This window comes from Ixodes scapularis, unplaced genomic scaffold (genome assembly GCF_016920785.2).
Source record: "Ixodes scapularis isolate PalLabHiFi unplaced genomic scaffold, ASM1692078v2 PGA_scaffold0__279_contigs__length_252992795, whole genome shotgun sequence".
Taxonomy (NCBI): domain Eukaryota; kingdom Metazoa; phylum Arthropoda; class Arachnida; order Ixodida; family Ixodidae; genus Ixodes; species Ixodes scapularis.
The window spans coordinates 53,381,070-53,394,586 of NW_024609835.1; the positions used below are offsets into that span (position 1 = coordinate 53,381,070).

Below are 13,517 nucleotides of genomic sequence, written 5' to 3' on the forward strand. Positions count from 1 at the left end.
GGCCAGCACGCGCATGTTCGTCGCTTCGGAATGGGAGCGAATCGCGCGCCATAAGCACGAACGCTGAAAACGAAACCGGCGAGCCCTTTTTTCAGAGCCGTATATGTCGAGAGTTTGGCCGTTCATTGGAATTTGGGAAGTATAAAAGACAAATGAGGAGGCCCCATTGGCCGAAAGCGGGTTGGGCGTGTCCAAGGGTGTCTTCACAAAATCAAATGTGGTCAACCAGGAGCCGGAAATATGTAATACCCTGGCGGTGGTGGCGAAAAACAAACTTAATAAGTGCGTCGGAGTAACTCTTGGTGACTGAAAAGATGATGCACGTGATGTTTCAATCACGGTCATCCAAAATCATGGTGGAAGGGTGCGACTAGCGGAACGATCGACATAATCCGTACGCCAGGCGCCGAGGGCGGGAATTTGCCGTCCAAGCGGTCACACCCTGTCCGAGCAAAACAGAGTTCGAGCGAAATATTCGTTTCTTAGATCTTTCTGCGTGATCACGATCACAACATTACGTGCACCCTATTTTCAGCCATGAAGGGTTACGACAGTCAACTCTTAGGCGCTTCTTAAAACAATTAAAACTGTTTCTCGCTACCATCGCTAGGGGATTCTTTTCGTCTTCTATAGTCGGCCAAGAGAGCATGTCAAGCCCTCTTTCTGGGTCTGGTGCACGCCCTGGCTCTGCCCGTGCCATTGACCAAAGTCTCTCTATAGACCTTTTCCACAAGGGCGCCGCCATCTTGAATTGTCGTCACTTCCAGTATGGGCGACGAAAAAAAAGTAAAACGTTTCAACCTGTAACTAGTAAAAAAATAGAGGCGAGCCAAAACGAGAATGTGTGACGGTTAGACTTATATCCTAAATGTCTTCTATTGGCGTGGCAACGGCAAAGTTACGTTTTCGCCCATACTGGAAGTGACGTCAATTCAAGATGGCGGCGCCCTTGTGGAAAAGGTCTATACATGGCTCTCCCTTTTTTTTCTTTTTAAAAGTCTATGCGGTTAGAGAGTGAGAGAGAGGAGGAGACGAGGGCGTGCGGGGACGTCGGAACGCCGAGCTCTGGTTGGAACGATTAGTAGCACTCGTTGAATGCGTTAGAACACGGAATGCCAGCGTTCTGCTTTCGCGTTCTAACGCGTTCGACGGGTGCAGTGGAAACGGAAGCAGCTAGCTTTAGGTCTACCCACTAATCGTTCCAACCAAAGCTCCGCGGGCGGCAGGCGATCTTTTTCGAGGATTTGGCAACATCGACGACAGACGCCAACTGTAACACCAACTGCAACATCAACGACGACGACAACTACCACATCGACTACTACAACGATAACATCAACAACGGGTGTCTAGTAATGGGAACAGCCCTGATCTCTGTAAAAGAAATGGTGCGGTAATGGAGCGAGGGAGAAAATAAGAGGAAACGCTAGCGCTTGTTGTTGTGTGCCACCTCTATCCGGCATCCGACTGTTTGCATTGCCCTAGGAGCATACACCAAATGAGCCTTGTTCTGCTGTTCAGTATGCATTGTGCGGCATCACTCTGAAAAAAAGTCTGTGCGTATACTTTCACGCACAGCACTCGAAGAGCCAATCACCGCAACTTACGGAGGCAGCTCAGCGAATGACGATGCCAAAACATATGTTTAGACCTGGGGTGGCCAAGCTGCGGCTCTTCGCTTGTTAGAGTGCGGCTCGCGGCTCCCTCCCCTACGGTCCCCCCCCGCCCCCCCCCCCCTTTCCACACATACACACACACACACACTCCCCAGCCTCCCTCTCGGTCGCACGAGCACTTCCCACAAGAAAACAATGGAACGCGTTTTAAATCAAAAGACAGGTTGCGGTTTGGTAGTCTTATGCCACTGCTACCTTACGTACAGTTTGACTGCTTTTGACTCGGATAGATTGAAAGTAGTTCGAGTTTCGTTTATTGCTCTGGACAAAACATTGCGGCTCTTGGAAGTTTCGTGGTTTTGTTTGCGGCTCTTAGGTCGGGTCAGCCTGGCCACCCCTGGTTTAGACCAAAAAACGCACTCTCAGTTGTGACATTAAGCAATGCAAGCGTGACGTTTTGCATTGCTTAATGTCACAACTCAGACTGTGATTTTTGGTCTAAACATATGTTTCGGCATTGTCATTAGCTGAGCTGCCTCCGTGAGTTGCGGTGATTGGCTCTCCGAAGTGCTGTGCGTGAAAGTATACGCACAGACTTTTTCATAGTGTGCAGTATGGCTATAAATATCGAACAAAACTATATTAAAATGAAGTTTCGAAAACACTGAAGCACAGTGATAACTTCGTGATGCGTGCTATCTGTTCGTGTTTTGTACGCATACATGTGAAGAAGCCATCGTTTTTATGTTATCTGTATCGCATATTTCATGGTTAATGCGATAACACGCATTAATAGTAAACAAAAGCCACGGAACTTGAACGTTAAGCAACCGAGCTTCCGCTACTGCACCATCATATGTACATACTTTTGCCAAATACAACTTCATAATTGACGAACGGTGGCTGCAAGTTAACCGTTCCAGTAATATCCTAATACAGCGTTTAGTATGACGAGTGTATTGCTCATGCCAAATGCGTAGTCAAAAATCAGCTATATTGGCAAAGTTCTCAAGTTCTCATAGAAAAAATACGAGCACATACGATAACAGTTCTACCGCAAAAGCTGGCAAAAAGAACACATGCACGGAACAACTTGTTGTTGAAATATGTCTATCTTTCAAAAGATTGCTGGATTACGCTTGTGTATGTTTACGAAATTTCCGGAAAACAGTTTTTTTTTTTTTATTGACTTTCCGAATTTCCGGAAATTTTGTATTCCTAGCGATTTGCAACCAGACAGCTTTACTCAGTGCTGCGAAGATGAGGCGTACTGGAGCGCGAGCAGCTGGACCAAATGTGACTAAAGGGAGCCTGTGGTAGTAGGTGACTGTCGGTGCGCGCAGCTGGCTTCCGAATGACGAAGCGTTGTTCCCCAAGTGATCTCATGACGTCACGGGTCCTGAATAAATTCAAATGTGCCTAGGTAATTCTGATGAGCCGGTCGAGTACATGAGTCCCATCCGTGCATGCATCCGACCTCGTCCCTAATCATTACGTAACCGAGCGTACCAAATCGTAATCCAGGCATAATGAATGCGTGCTGTGACACAAGTAATTTTTTTCTCTCTCTCATCAGGCGAATCCGGAAGCCAGGTGTACGGAGCCCTGCGCCGGGGAGTCTTCGAAGGAAGCATCCACACCGCCGGGGACGATTTCTACGTGGAACGAGCGAGCAACTACTTCAACGGAAGCGCGCCGTTTCACTCGGTGCTCTACTCGGCCAGGGACGTCCAGTTCCCGCCTCCCGAAGGAACCGGCGGAAGCCAACGACGCCGCCAGTGGTGCGGCCTCTACGGGCACCGGGAGCGTTGGATGAACCGGGTCCTCGACTCGTTCGGGAAGAGAAAAGTCGGGGTGAGCACGACGAGCTGAGTGTTGTAACTTATATCGATGTCCCTTTGTGAGACATGTTTGGTACACAGTCTACAAAAGCGCTGTGACATTTTTTGTTTGTTTTGTTTTTACTTTGAGTATATATTATTTAGAATTATTCTTCTGCATTCATGATCTATAAAACACGCGTTCGTTGCTTGTTCGCTTTTCTGCACAAAATAGCGGTCGCAGAAAAATATTTAAGATAAACGAGCAACGTTCACAGCCTCAACACGCAACGAGAAAAAGCGGCTACATTATCTGGAGCCAATAATGTGTCGTCAATAGTCACCCGCTGAGGTTGGCAAAGCACAGAGCAGGCGCTGAGTTCCACACATTGTTAAGGAATTCGGCTGTTCCCGTCACTGCAGCGATTCAGCTCCTGCATCCACTACCCGAATACAAGTCGAGACATTGATTGTCACGAGCCCAAATCGAATGCTCACGCGGTCCTCGTGCCCACTGTATGAGCCACTTGTGAATATGGCCATGGCGGCTATCGTAAAACTTGATGACAAAATTCTGCGGGTCGCGTTGTTGGCGCTGTCAACAATCCCCACAATTTCGTCATCAAGTTTCGCGAAGGTGAGATTGAAAGAAACCGTCGCTTTAATCCTTCAAATTTACGCGGACACCGAGAATGTTCTCGGCCAGTGGCGTCGCGTGCGAGTGTGCTTGGTTCCGCTAGAGCCAGATAAGTTTCTGTAAAGAGTGAGAAACATTCCAGTCCAATATTGTTGCATGGCCCTTTAAGAAAAAAAAAAACGTTGGGCATAGCTGGTCCCGGGCATCTTAATTATTATAATTACACAGCCAATGAGATCGTGACATTGGCCGAAAAGCGATTCACGAAGCAAGAAGAAGAAATATGATGAGATTGAAGAAAGAATGAACATCTAGGGCAAAGACGACACAACCACATTATGACCATAACGAATCCTAAAGTTGAAGATGCGACTTTCGCACTTAAACTCGACCCGGATCGAACTCTCGGGTACAGAAGTCCAGGCAGGATGTGTCGTGGAAACGATGCACAGAACGACCGAGAAAGAGCCCCGTTTTCGTGTGTGGATTGTGTAAAAGTGTGACCGCACTCACACGCCTCGGCAACGCTATACACTCTAAAAAATAAAGCCCGTGCTTCTACTTTCACGCACAACACTCGGAGAGCCAATCAGCGCAACTTACGGAGCCAGCTCAGCGAATGACATTGTCGAAACATATGTTTAGACCAAAAACGCAGTCTGAGTTGTGACATTAAGCCATGCAAAACGTTACGCTTGCATTGCTTAATGTCACAACTCAGACTGCGTTTTTTGGTCTAAACATATGTTTCGGCATTGTCATTCGCTGAGCTGCCTCCGTAAGTTGCGGTGATTGGCTCTCCGGGTGTTGTGCGGGAAAGCAGACGCACGGGCTTTTTTTAGAGTGAAGGAGACGCCAGGCTCTTTAAATCGACCGCGAAATTCGGTTTCTTAACCTATCGCCCTACGACTTTGTGCAGCGTTGCAATTTTTTTTTTTTTTTTTGTGAAATTTGGAAAGAGCGAACTTACCTGAGGAAAAAGTAAAGAACGAAAAAGGCTCAGCTCCTATGTAAATGCAGCGACGCCACCGGTCTTTAAACAACACGGCACCGCTTCGCACGGGAGACAAGAGATGGCGCAAGCGGTCGCGACGCCAACTGCCGCCAATGAACGAGCATACGACGCCGACATCCGGCGTCTTTAGCAGACAAGGAACTGCAGTTCCTTGTTGTTACCGTACCTGTTTTTGTTTCTCCGACTGTCGCCGCCTGCGGAACGCGTGCCCCTTTTGAGTCGAAAGGATTGTCTGCTAACGACGCCGTCTCTCGGCGCCGTATGCTCGTTCGTTGGCGGCGTTCGTTGCGCCATCTCTTGTCTCCCGTGTGAAACGGCGCCGAGTTGTTTGAAGACCGGTGGCGTCGCTGTGTTTTCATAGGAGTTAAGCCTTTTTCTTTCTTTACTTTTTCCTCAGGTAAGTTCGCTCTTTGCAAAGTTTACAAAAAAAAAATGCGCCATCTGTTCTGTGGGCAACGCTGCACAATGTCGTAGCGCGATAGGTTAAAGGGATACTGAACCGAAAATTCGAGTTCACAAATCAAGGCCGGGCGTAGAGGCGGGAAGCTGCAAAACCAAGAAATATCATTCATACGGCGATACATCTAACGGATCTCCGTATTTTTTGGAAAAGAAGTGTGCGATTGAACCCGGCCGACGAGGCCGACGCGACAAGGCACGTCACGATTCCCATTCTCTCTCCTCCTCGCTACGTTCCGTCAAGCTGGTGAACCGAAGCGAGGAGGAGAGAAGCGAGGCCGCTTCTCCTCATTCTCAAATTCTCCCGGAGGACAGTTACGTCAAAGAACTCGCTTGATCGCGCCCTTCTTTTCCAAAAGTACGGCCATCTGTTTGAGATATCGATGTACGAGTGATGTTTTGGAGTTCATAGCGTCCCGTTCAACACTTCTGCAGCCTTACTTTGCGAAATCCAAATTTCGGTTCAGTATCCCTTTAAGAAACCGAATCTTGCGGTCGATTTAAAGAGCCTGGCGTCTCCTTGAATCACAATGTATATATATATATATATATATATATATATATATATATATATATATATTTATTTATTTATTTATTTATTAAATTTTTTTTAAATTTTTTTTTTAGGAAGCCGACACGAAACATCGATACATAGGCCGCCGACTTCACGGGACTTTGCCTGAAGCCGAGGAAGAGGAAGACACCACCGACGTCGATCAATCCGATTCCTCCCCGGAGCGGGGTGCCGTCAACGAGACCAAACGCCGATCGCTGGACATATCGAGGCGCGTGTGCAACCTCCAAGTGAACATAGACCACACGCTCTTTCAGAAGTTCTACGACCACGACGAAGATCCAACTTTAACCAGGGAACGGTTGGCGGATCTGATTGTCGCGCACGTGAGACGCGCCAACATTATCTACGGAGCCACGAACTTTGGGGGCATCGAGGACATCAGCTTCGTCGTTCAGAGCATCAAGGTATTACGCCTCGCTAAATTTCATCGGAGGAAGCTGATTAGACGTCTCTCGTGCTTTCGTGGCATTATTACAGTGTGCATTTAGTATTCTAGTACAGTGTGTTCCAGAAAAAAAATATATAGGGTTCGTTTTCCCTGCAAAAATACAGGACGCTTCGCCGAACTACTAGCCTATACGTCCAAATGCAGCGCCGAAGTTTTGAAGGAAATATTAAAATTCTAGTTGATATGCTTCGTATAATACCCAGACAATTACAGTCCTTGAGGAGCACATTACAATCTTTTGGCAAAACAATAACAGAAATTGATAATTTTGTGAATGTGGCCTACAGAATTCAACGTAAAAAAAAAAAAAAAACTAGAGCCGTGATATATATATATAAAACAAGAAAAGAAACATACGCGTTCAACATTTTATTTGCTGCTTGTTGATATTCCATCACTGCCATCGGAAATATTTCCGGGGAACATTGCGATGTTTGTTCGATGTTCACTTGTTGCTGGACATCTGCAAAGCGTTTATGCCCAAAAAAGATGGGGATGAGGGCATACTCAGGCTCCCCAACAATGTTATCGCATTTAACAAAAAAAGAAGAGAAAACCTGATTCGGCTTTGTCTGTTGGCCACAGATGAACGACACCTCGCACTGCCTCGGACTGTCGAGGATCTCGAATCCCTTCTGCGTCTCTGGCATGGACTCGGCACACATGCTCCACGTCGCCTCGCTGGCCAACCACGACGACTTCTGCTTGTCCTACACCTGGACGTACAGGGACTTCTCCGACGGAGTCCTGGGACTGGCCTGGATCGCCAAGAGAGAAGGTCAGCCAGACTCTTCCGATCGAGATGGGATCGTCGCTCGAAGGGCCCAATGCGATCGATTACAAGTAGATATCGCTTTCTTCGCCGCGAACTTGTAAACACCCCGTGAATTGTACTGCGTCTTTACTCTACAATGCTGCGTTCACACTAGCGTTTGCGTTTGATGGCAAACGCAGAAGGACGCCGAGCGCCGTGACGATCCACTTTTGTAGCTATACTTGGTTGACTCCGTCGCCTCGTACTTCACGTAGCGTACTTTACGTAGTGTAGTTGCGGTCGGACTTGCGTAAAATGGAGTGTGGTCTCGAGTTTTTGTATATAGCGTTTAAGATCGCGGGTATAGCTAAGAGGACGATTTCTACTTTTGTCGTTACCACATTTAGAATTTCTCCGCGTAGGCGTCGTAGGCTGGTGCGTCTTATTTCTCTCAGTTAACTACTTCCATAAATACCTGCGGGCAACACTGCGCGCGTTGCACTCTGGGTGGGAACTAGTTAGCCAGGGAGGAGAGTGGCATGATATCGGTTTCGATCGACACGTCGAGAAGGGATCATACACAGAGCGTGGATTATAAACAGCCGTTATCTTATGTTGTCTGGTCCCAAGCGCATCGTTTTGTGTCTCTAAACTAACCTAAATGGCCAAACCTCGAAGCTTCAGCACAAGCTCGAACCACGCGTAAAGCTTGTCTTGATACATGCTTGTTTATTTTTGTACTCGAGCCTTCCTGTTAGCGTTTCGAGGTACGTGGACGAGCCAGTGCTGGGAATCTCAATGCTGCGAAGCTTGAGCATTTTGCGTGTGTACGAGTCAACACGCTGTAACAACCAATAAGTGCGCGCACACCTAGCTCGCACCTTTAGCGTTGCTTCTCGGGAAGTTTGTTACATGTTTTGTGCGTCCATGGACGAAATATAGACGTTTTCAGGCAGCTTTGCATGGGCGCCGCCATAACCGACCTTCAGTTTATGTTCCCTCTTATTCCGTTCGCTTCCCTTCATCATTGCCACAGTAGGACAGGTTATTGCCACTTTTGGGTGTTACTGTGTCCTTCTCCCCAGCATAGGCCCTTGTGGAGACTCGTCAATGCCCGCTTCAGTGGCTCGGCATCTCGGTAAGACAAGAGAAGGTCGGCAATGACGGCTCAATTTGGCGCGCGCTGAAAGCGTCTATACCTTTTTGCAATTACTGTTTTTTTTTTTTTTTTTTTTGTTTTTTTTAATACGCTTGAGCACGCGAGGTAAAACTAGGAGACGCCGTTGAAAAGCTAGAATCGAACACTTAATCTGATCCCTTTAGAGCTGCACTGACCCGCAGCACTGCTCGAAGTGAAGTCCCTAAATGCTTGGATTCGACTAATTCAATATCGCATGAAGTTATCCTGGAATCATATGGGCACATTCACACATACGAACCGTTTTGAAGAAAGCAACAGTCGAGATCCTTGAGTGAAGAATGTCGCACAGTTTGGTGCGCCAAATGAACTAAAGAATTCCGAGCGCCTTGGCGGTTGCTAATGGCCATAAAATTTGTTATATGTTTGCTTTCTTCCTGACTGAGTATAATTTCAGAACCCCCGTTCAGACACAGATCTTGGCCGTCGGTAAAGGCTCATTCAAAAAGGCTTCGCGAGGAGTAGGACGCTTGTTATAGGGACTCCGTCGTAGCAAGCCGATCTCGACGTTTGCGAATACTTAATCTCCAATCGGCATAAAATTTTAATGGGAGATATATGATGACACGAGGAGGGACTTCATAGTAACGTTTGTGCAGTAGTGAGTGCGAATTTATTGCGTTTTCTTAAAAGTTCATGCACCAACATTGGGCTGAACTGAGAGTATCCTGAGTATGCGCGGCTTGTTTTTTTGCTTAATGAAGTAACACGAACTGAGTGGTGTTCTTAGTTTTGGCTGGTGCTTAGGGCAGAATGACCCTCAGTATTTCAGTGCCTGGGTGGGTGCTGCTCTTAGTTCAGGTGGTGCCTAAGTCAGGGTCTCGTAACAACAACTCACGCGCGCTTCCCTTTAGCACCACCCGGATACAAAGCTTTCGCGCTGAATTTTTTTACTCACCAAACGAGGGGGAGCACTTATTCCTACCTTTTCCAGTCCTCCTCGTTCCGCGCATTCTTTCCACACCGCCAGTTTCTGCTCCTCTTTTTAGAGCGCAGCTCTTAGGAACCTGTTTCCGGCTTGAGCGGCGTCGCCGTCAGCGCCAACATCGGCGTCGGTGTCGCCGTCGGCATAACCGCGCGTTGCATCATGGGACGTTTTCCATATTGACGTCACACGGGACATCACGAGTGACGTCACGAGGGCCATGAAAAAAAAATGGAGGAGGAAATTTTTTTTTTTTTTTTTTGTAAAATCTATTGGAAAAAAATTCTAAATTTGTCTGAAAGTTTTTTTTTACTAAATTTAGCGGAAAACATTCCCCGCTAAATTCAGCGGAAAACGTTCTCTGCTACATCTGGCGGGAAGTTTTCCCCGCTAAAATTAGCGGAAAAATTGTCCCGCTAAATTTAGCGGAAAAAATTCCCTGCTAAATTTAGCGGGAAAATTTTCCCGCTAAATATAGCGAAAAAAAAGACCCCGCAAAATTTAGTGAAAAAAGAAAATTTCCCGCTAAATTCAGCGAAAAACATTCTCCGCTAAATATAATGGAAAAAGTTTCCGCTATATTTAGCGGAAATATTTCCCCACCAAATTTAGCGGAAAGAAATTTCGGCTAAATTTAGCGGGAAAATATTTGCCGCTAAATCTAGCGTAAAAATTTTCCTGCTAAATTTAGCCGGGAATTTTTGCCGCTATGTGTAGTGGAGATTTTTCTCACTATATTTGGCGAAAAAATTTTTCGGTAAATTTAGCGGGGATGTTTTTTTCGGTAAATTGAACGAAAAAATTTTCCCGCAAAATTTAGCGGAGAATTTTTCTGTTAAATTCAGCGGGAAAAATTGTACGCTAGATTTAGCGGAGAATTTCCCCTGTTAAATTTAGCAGAAAATGTTTCGCTAAATTTAGTGGAAAAAATTTCTCGCAAAATTTACCGAGAATATTTCCCCGTTAACTTCAGCGGAAAAAATACCCCCCTAAATTTAACGGGAAAATTCCCTTTTTAAATTTAGGGAAAACTTTTTCCCGCTAAATATAGCACGTAATTTTTTTTCCGCTGAATTTCGCGGAAAATGTAGCGACGATTTCCCGCTAAATGGTAGGGGGCAAGAGAGGAGGAGGGAAGGGGGAGGAGGCGCATACTCTCCCCTCCGTACTCTCCCCTCCTCCTCCTCAAGAGCTGCGCACTAATTCGGCGTTACAGGGAGTTGTAAACATCTTTCATTTTGTTCCTTTGCACCCCTTACCGCTCCGCGTGCTCTCTCACACCACCTACGCATGCTCCTACCGTTCCTGCGTCCTGAATTCGTAGATCAGTCAGCAGCGCGCTTGGCTTCCACGCCAGTGACCGGGGTATATGCTTATCCCTAGTTGCCGGTTATTTCTATTTCTTTTTATGGTCCAGTAGGGAAACAGACTGGGCTGAAACCTACACATTTCATGCTTGCACGGCTCCTGAGGTTGGTTCACCCTATTAAGCTATCGCTTTAAAAGCAGGACAGGTGCTGGATTTATCGTAGTAAAGACATGAATCTAAAACGCAGTTTTTAGTTACCCTATCAAAAGGGAACAAAGGCTGCAGCGCACAGTGCAAACACGACACTGTTAGCTCAAATATGACACTGAAACTTTTTTTTAAAGCGCAGCTCTGAGGCGTCTGTTCCCGCACGCATAGTGGCGTCTGCGTCGGTGTACCCGCGCGCGTTGCATTATAGGACGTCATGGACCTATACATCAATTCAATTCCCCGCTATATTTAGCGGAGAAACGGAATCGGTGTGTAGGTTTGTTACGTTCCATAAAGCAACACTGCGCTGCGCATTCCGGTTTTCCACTAAATTTAGCGGAAAAATTGACGTCATACGACCTCAAGACCCAATTCAGCTTACCCGCTGTATTTAGCGGACAATTGAAGCGCTGTATATCGCCGTCGGCGACGTCACTTCCCGCGCTAAATATTGCGGGGAAACTGAATTGGTGCTAGGTCACTTGCCGTTCATTTTGCCACTAAATTTATCGGAAAAATGGTGACGTCATGTGACGTCACAGGCCACGGCTTTACAAAACGCGTCTTTGTGAAATCCGAGGACCTAGCCAAGGAACGTTTTACATTAAAACAAACACTGTGCGCGTTGCATTCTGGGGCTCCCACCGTACCCTCCTCGTTTCCGCTGGCCTACCATCAGAGAAAAACAAAAGCAAATCAAAATATCAATGTACTATATATATTAATATTGATGATATATTGATAAGAGCAAAACATTGTTTGTTTGTTGTTGTTCTTGTTGTTTTGTTTCTGCTTGATGGTAGGTTAGAGAGGACGAGAAGGCTACGGCAATTGCGTGCGGTATTTTTTTGTTGTTGTTTTCTTTTTAACGTGAAGCGTTTTTTGGTTAATTGCTCTGGATTTCGCGAAGCCGTGACCTCGGTTTATTGCAAAATCATAGGACCTCAAGAGCGGCGCTCTATAATTTCGGATTACAAAAAAACGTAAACGTCCGTTTTTTTTTGTTTTTTTTTACATTGTTTTTTTTTTTTTTTCTCTCTCTCTCTCTTTGGCGCTTTCGTCCAGCTAAATCTTGGGCCCGCGATTGGTGGGCGATAACCGTCACGGAAGTGACGTCCAGGTTCTGTGAAGCGCCTAAAGATTGCAAATCTGTTCTTCTTTTTTTTCTTCTTTTTTTTAGCTGCATTTGGCCGTTGAGATATTCGCGATCTTCTTCTTTGTCTTATCTACGAGTTCGTCGTCAGAGAGGCTCACGTGGATTTGCGAATTATCACTAAAAGTTGGTTCACATATTTGCATCTGCCTGATACCGACTGCACTATAACCGTTTGAGACAGATTGCGGCGAGTGAACGTACCGGCACCCTCGAACACCTCCGATCTAAGTGCTTTTTAAGGCCCGTTCACACTCTTGCGACCTCTTAAAACTGGGTGCCTTGAAACCTCTTACATCGAGGGGACATACTGGCACCATCTATTGGGTAGCAGTGTAATTTTGGCCGTTCCGGCATATTTTCTATTTCTCTCGCGCATTACCCTTTCTTTCTTGGCTCGAAAAACTTTTGTCAACGGCATAAACGAGCCTTTCTTATAGGTTGTAGGCACATATCACCTCGCAAATCCCGCAAAACCTTCGCTCTTGTGAAATGCAGTTCCACAGTCACCGCATAGATGGCGCCATCGTGCCAGTGTGTTTATATGTTCTCTCGACCTAAAAACGTTTTAAGAGGTTTCAACAAGTCTCGTCTCTCTCCGTCGTACTCGGTTGCAAGACTGCAAACTCTTGCTCTGTGGTCTGTGGGGCTTGACATAATCTCTGACAATGCCATAAGCGACCATTTCTCAAAAATGGCGAGATTGCAAGGCAATGGACCACTGTCAAACGCAAATGTGTGAACCCGCCTTGACAGCTTTCAGAATACCAGATTACTTTGCCTTGCGGCGTTAATAATCAAAAACACCAAACAGCGTTTGTGTACTTTTTTCTTTTGTTTCAAGCTGGCTCCGGGGGAATTTGCGAGAAGTACCGAATGTCCGTGGAGCTGGCCCCCGATACCAATAAATACAAAGAGTTCCAGATGAGCCTCAACACGGGAATCGTCACGTTTCAAAACTACCACAACTTCGTGCCCCAGTACATCTCGACGATAACCTTCAGCCACGAGATCGGTCACAACTTCGGTTCTCCGGTAAGTTGTGGGCTGTTTCCTTATCGAATGCTCCTTCCCGTCAGAACATCGCCGCTCCTGTGTGGTGCATCTGGCGACCAGGATCATTTGTTTTGTGTTTTTTTTTTTTTGTACGTGCGTATTTAGATGACAGGAGGACAAGAGGTACTTCTAGATGTGAAAAAAAAATTACCGTCAGACAATGTCGGCGTTCTGATTTATTTATTTATTTATTTCTTTCATTACCCTCAGGGCCCGTCGGGCGTTACAGAGGGGGGTGGGTACAATAGGTTTAGAAAGTACAAATGATCAATTCACGGTACAAAAAAAATAGACAACAACAACAAAACAAAAGAAAAAGTATAAACCAACAAATCAGCAA

General features: G+C 46.2%; 1 protein-coding gene across 1 annotated transcript in view; it reads left to right on the top strand.

Moving 5' to 3' along the window:
- The first annotated feature begins 2,304 nt into the window (after positions 1 to 2,304).
- The window catches only part of LOC121836758 (disintegrin and metalloproteinase domain-containing protein 10-like), a 20,016-nt gene continuing 8,803 nt past the window's right edge, over positions 2,305 to 13,517 (top strand). Inside the window, exons 1-5 of the mRNA XM_042291920.1 lie at positions 2,305 to 2,317; positions 3,193 to 3,470; positions 6,175 to 6,528; positions 7,158 to 7,350; positions 12,966 to 13,156. Coding sequence (XP_042147854.1) covers positions 2,305 to 2,317; positions 3,193 to 3,470; positions 6,175 to 6,528; positions 7,158 to 7,350; positions 12,966 to 13,156 — 1,029 coding nt within the window. The remainder of the gene's footprint in view (positions 2,318 to 3,192; positions 3,471 to 6,174; positions 6,529 to 7,157; positions 7,351 to 12,965; positions 13,157 to 13,517) is intronic.